This window comes from Apis laboriosa, unplaced genomic scaffold (genome assembly GCF_014066325.1).
Source record: "Apis laboriosa isolate Shangri-la unplaced genomic scaffold, ASM1406632v1 scaffold104_cov149, whole genome shotgun sequence".
Lineage (NCBI taxonomy): Eukaryota > Metazoa > Arthropoda > Insecta > Hymenoptera > Apidae > Apis > Apis laboriosa.
The window spans coordinates 2813687-2818594 of record NW_025220694.1 but is presented as its reverse complement, the minus strand read 5'-3'; the positions used below and the strand labels follow the sequence as shown (position 1 = coordinate 2818594).

Genomic DNA, 4908 nt, shown 5'->3' with positions numbered 1-4908 from the left:
ATGTATTTTATAGGAATAGGACAAATCTAAAGAAGGAAACGAAATCTCGGAAGATTCTCCTTCAGAATGAAAGTATAATGAATCAATGAATTTTGATGACTTCGATTGTGTAAAAAATTAACTTTTATTTTTTTATTTTATTTTATTATTCTTGTATTATATTGTATTGTATTATAATAAATTGATGACTGATATATAAATTTTAAAAAGAATCTAATTTTCATTTTTTTATAAAAAATTCAAAAATTGATATTATATAAATTAGTGATATATAAAATAATAATATATAAATTTTACAAGAAAATTTTTAGATATTGATAAAAATTTAAATCTATAATATATTTTTAAATAAATAAGAAATAAATTCTGTTAAGTTCTATAAATAATCAAGTTATAAGTTTCTTAAAATATTTTTGTTAATCTTGATTTATAAATATCATTTAATATCATCATTATAAATTTGGTTCTTTAATGTTTATTATAAACTTTGTGAAATTCTAATCATTTTTTATATTTTTTAATTAATATTTTTTTTTAATTTATTTTTATAAAATAAAATTAATTTGTTTAATTCAATAAAAGAAAAAAAGATTTACTAATTAATTATATATATTTAATAAATTATATTAAAAAAATTTGTTTTCATCAAAAAAATGTAATATGAAAAATAAATACAAACTTTTTAAGATTTTTTTAAATACATCAATATAGAAAGATACTTTAATGTACATATTATATATATTAATAAGAAAAAGAAAGACAGAAAAGAGATAATATATTTCAACGTATTTCACGGTTAGATGGTAGGAGGTAAGAAAGAAGAGTAGTTGAATTTGACTAATGAACGGCACAGAGTCTACAGAACGGTACGTGGAACAGTTAGACGACGACCCACATTACAGTTGTTCAGGGCCGGCCAACGTGCCAGTTTCTTCGTTATCCTCTTATCCTCCGTTAACGCAAACTAAACATTTTAGGATTCTACTAATATCTTTCAATTATTCTTTCTCTTTTTTCTTTAAAATTTCTACCTATTATATGAATATTCTATTCTATTATATGAATAATTATCTTTCTATTTCTGTTTGTCTTTAATTAGTAATTTTCTTTCTTAAAATTTATACTAATGATTCATTAACAAAATTATAGATTTATTTTCTTCAATTATTTCTAAAATCTATATTAATCATTATTATTGATATTCAAGCACCAATATTCAATTTTTTAAAAAATTTATGAAAATATTTTTAAATTTTTTAGAAAAATTGTAAAATAAAAAGTTTAAAATAGGTATTAAAGAATTGTTGGATTATAAAAAGAATGTTTTTTATTTAGTTAAATATAAATTTATTTATATTTTCTATATTTCTATATTATATTTTATTTATTTATAAATTCATTTTTCATAATTTCGTCCTTTATTAAAACAATGTTTTACAATAATAAAATCATATTTAATATCTATTTTCTTTTTCCTTTCTTTATAATAGACACTGGTGCTGGTAATGGTATTTTCAAAGTGACAATTTTTTTATCTTCTTTATTGGGTAAAGCACCAATAATTCTGGCAAGATCTGTCAATTTTTTTAAACCCATACGGTGACTGAATATAGTTGCAAATAATTCTAAATCTAACGTAAAGTTGCAAATTATTAAAGCTAATATCATACAATGTATCACTCCTTTATCTTTTACACTAGTTGGCCTCAGCCTAAAAATTACTTATTAAATTATTAAAAATATTATATTATTATATTATATATGTATATTTTTTTTACATACCGTCCATGATTACTCTGAACACTATATGTGTTTATTATATATGAATTAATTTCTTCAGATACTAAACAAACTTTAATACCACGTTTTTTAGCATCTTTAATTGGCATATTTAACCATGTTGCAATTGCTTGAATATAAATTAATAACGCAATTTTTTTAAGATTATCTGAATCAGATTTCAAGTATTGTAATGTTCGAATAAAAAATTTTGAATTTCTAAAACAACAAAATATAATTTAAATTAAATTATTAAATATTTTATATATATTATTAATATGTAATTAATATTTAATAAAATTAATAATAAAATTATATATATATAATAATAAAATATATTATTATATATATAATAATGAAATTATTTAATAAAATTAATAATATTGAAGAAATGATAATTTTTAAAACAAACATACTCTTCTAAAGTATTAGAATTGTTATTTAAGATTTCTTTAACATTATTATACAAATTTTCCAATTTATTTTCTGATACAATATCATATATGTTATATATATCGTTTACATTAGTAGCTTCTCTATTGCATTCTGGCAAAGTTGTATTTGTAATATATTCATTATTTGACAATTGTGTTGATAATTCCATTCTATCAATTTCAACATCTATAACAAAAACATATTTCAATTCATCTTCTCTTAATATTAAAATATATGAATATTTATAAAAATAATTCCTCACTAGATACAGTTTCCTCAAGCTGTTCTTTAATAGATTCTACATTTACTTTTAATCTTTCAAATTGTTCTGTTCTTCTTTTCACCTTCTTTGAACCAAATTGTTTGTTCAATATAGCAATCTTTTCATCTTCAGCTTCTTTATTATCCTTAATTGCTGATTTTTCCAAAATTGGAGTCACTTGCCAACGTTCAACTTGGACCAATCTTGCTTTTCCTGTTTTTTTATTATGAAGTACAAGCATAGTACGCATCAGATCTTGAGTTGTATCTGGTTTATAACCTCTATAAACAATTTGCTGATTTGATAAAGCCAACATTGTTTTCTTTTTATTTTGATCATAAAATAATCCACAAGACATTTTTTTAGCTTCCTCATCTTTGAGTTCTCCATTTTGAAAATTAACTGTAACATAATTATTTTTTTAATATAAAAACATAAGAGCAAATAAACGTAATATATAAAAAACAAACAAAGCACAAATTACGAAAATTGTTTATATTTTAAAAGGAAATTTAAAAAAACAATTGATAATTTTATAAAATACACATAAATTATATATAATAAATATTACTTTGCAATTTTATAATTTTTTAAAAAGATTTAAACACAATTTTTTTTAAACAGTATTATAATTTCTAATAAATATAAATATAATACCAATAATTGGTTGAATTTTAGATGGTTCTATGATAACATCATCAATAATCGCTCGTAATAGTTTCATTTTTCAAAAAATATTATTTCACTTCTTATTATATTAGAAATATATCATATTTATCTATATCTAAATTTTCAAATATTCTTCAAAATATCGAACAGTTCGGAAAATTAATTTTTTTTTCCATTTCTCTTACCGGAAGTAAAAATATTGAGTTCAATTTCTATGTGATCTATAAAAAGTAACTTATTTTAGAACATAACTATCATTCATTTTTATTATGACTTACTTTATATTTTCATTGATAATATCTTATAATAGATAATAAAAAGAATAAGAATTTGAATAACAAAATTTTATAAACATTAAAAATTTTAAATTTATTTTATTACATTACTTATTACGCTCCTGATTTGTGTCATCTATATGAACTTTCGAGAAGTACGATATACATGAATGTCAAATCTTTCAATGATTTATGTTTGATATTTAATTAATCTAAAAATTAATCTAATGGGTAACGAGGAAACTCCAACTGTAGTGAATAATAATGAAGTAAGAAATGTAGTTAAATATTATACAATAAATAAATATATTTATATCAATATTTTATATAAGATAAAAATTTTCAATTTTTATAGATGCCAATTCCAAAAATAAGGCACGATTGGTATCAAACAGAAAGTCATGTTATAGTTCCGATTCTTGCAAAAAGTGCAAAAAATGTTAAAGTTATTTACGAAAAAAATACAGTAAATATTTAATTTAAGATATTTTTATAATATTTTTCTAATAAATATTGTTGTCAATTATATCGACGAAAGCTTTATCTTTTGATTGTTAATTTAATTTTATTTTTTTTTTTAGTTGAGTGTATCTGCTCTATTACCATCAGGCAATGAATATAGTTTGGAGTTAGATTTAGCTCATGCAATAATACCAGAAGAATGTTCACATAAAGTAGATCCATCTAAAATAGAAATCAAGTTGAAAAAACAAGATGGAATTACATGGACTAGTTTGGAAGGAAATCCTATTGCACAAAAGACAATACAACATATACCAAGAGGTAAAGCAAAGTTTTGTTATATTAAATTTTTATATTATGTTATAAAAATTTTTATATTAAAATAAAATTTTAATTTTTTAAGAAATTTTACAAGCTGGAAATCAACCACAAAAAATTGGAAGTGGAAAGAAACAACGAGATTGGGATAAAGTAGAAAAAGAGATTGAAAAACAAGAAGCAGAAGAAAATCCAATAGGAGAAGCTGCTTTATATGCTTTATTTCAACAGATATATGGTAGTGGATCTGATGAAGTTAGACGTGCAATGAATAAATCTTTTGTAAGTATTTCTTTTCAAAAAATATATAATATAATAAATATATTATATTTACTTTAATATTATAATATTTCTAAAAATAGCAAGAGTCTGGTGGTACAGTGCTAAGTACAAATTGGTCAGAAGTAAGCAAAGGTAAAGTTGAGGTAAAATTACCAGATGGTATGGAATGGAAACCTTGGAATACATAAAATAGTTCATAATTAAAATTCAAATTGCTTATTATTTAACCTAATTTCATTTTACTTTTAATAAAATCATATATTAAAAATAAAATTAATTAAAACAATTATATCTATAAAAACACCATGTTATATTTATCCAATTCATTAAATATATAATATGTGTATTTTTCTGAAAAAATTGTAATTTTTTTTCTTTATATAAAGAATAAAGAATCAAATATATTAAATATGATTAAATTATGCA

General features: G+C 20.5%; 2 protein-coding genes across 4 annotated transcripts; one reads left to right on the top strand and one right to left on the bottom strand.

Moving 5' to 3' along the window:
• Nucleotides 1–1380: 1380 nt before the first annotated feature.
• On the bottom strand, nucleotides 1381–3300 carry LOC122712538. 2 transcript variants are annotated; one of them, XM_043932301.1, is made up of 5 exons: nucleotides 3134–3300; nucleotides 2477–2878; nucleotides 2196–2400; nucleotides 1783–1998; nucleotides 1381–1711 (listed from the first exon to the last, which is right to left on the bottom strand). In XM_043932301.1, exons 1-5 carry the CDS (start codon nucleotides 3198–3200, stop codon nucleotides 1462–1464), a joined length of 1140 nt encoding a protein of 379 aa, XP_043788236.1. In that variant the 5' UTR covers nucleotides 3201–3300; the 3' UTR covers nucleotides 1381–1461. The 2 variants fall into 2 exon arrangements, with proteins under 2 accessions (XP_043788236.1, XP_043788319.1); XM_043932384.1 differs by lacking the exon at nucleotides 3134–3300 and adding an exon at nucleotides 3048–3092.
• Nucleotides 3301–3531: 231 nt separating this feature from the next.
• LOC122712002 (protein SGT1 homolog) lies at nucleotides 3532–4801 on the top strand. 2 transcript variants are annotated; one of them, XM_043931310.1, is made up of 5 exons: nucleotides 3532–3689; nucleotides 3776–3886; nucleotides 4002–4203; nucleotides 4286–4482; nucleotides 4563–4801. In XM_043931310.1, the coding sequence occupies exons 1-5, from the start codon at nucleotides 3648–3650 to the stop codon at nucleotides 4668–4670; spliced, it is 660 nt and encodes a 219-aa protein (XP_043787245.1). In that variant the 5' UTR covers nucleotides 3532–3647; the 3' UTR covers nucleotides 4671–4801. The 2 variants fall into 2 exon arrangements, with proteins under 2 accessions (XP_043787245.1, XP_043787327.1); XM_043931392.1 differs by lacking the exon at nucleotides 3776–3886 and having other exon boundaries at nucleotides 3590–3689.
• The last annotated feature ends 107 nt before the right edge of the window (nucleotides 4802–4908 follow it).

Excerpts from the sequence above, each read along its gene's own strand:
- LOC122712538 (XM_043932301.1), bottom strand. The coding sequence starts at position 3,200 with ATGAAACTATTACGAGCGATTATTGATGATGTTATCATAGAACCATCT. Across the intron at positions 2,879-3,133 it reads TAAAATTCAACCAATTATTG|TTAATTTTCAAAATGGAGAA; the intron begins GTATTATATTTA and ends ATTATGTTACAG. Across the intron at positions 1,999-2,195 it reads AATTCTAATACTTTAGAAGA|AAATTCAAAATTTTTTATTC; the intron begins GTATGTTTGTTT and ends TTGTTGTTTTAG.
- LOC122712002 (XM_043931310.1), top strand. The coding sequence starts at position 3,648 with ATGGGTAACGAGGAAACTCCAACTGTAGTGAATAATAATGAA. Across the intron at positions 3,690-3,775 it reads CTGTAGTGAATAATAATGAA|ATGCCAATTCCAAAAATAAG; the intron begins GTAAGAAATGTA and ends CAATTTTTATAG. Across the intron at positions 4,204-4,285 it reads AATACAACATATACCAAGAG|AAATTTTACAAGCTGGAAAT; the intron begins GTAAAGCAAAGT and ends TAATTTTTTAAG.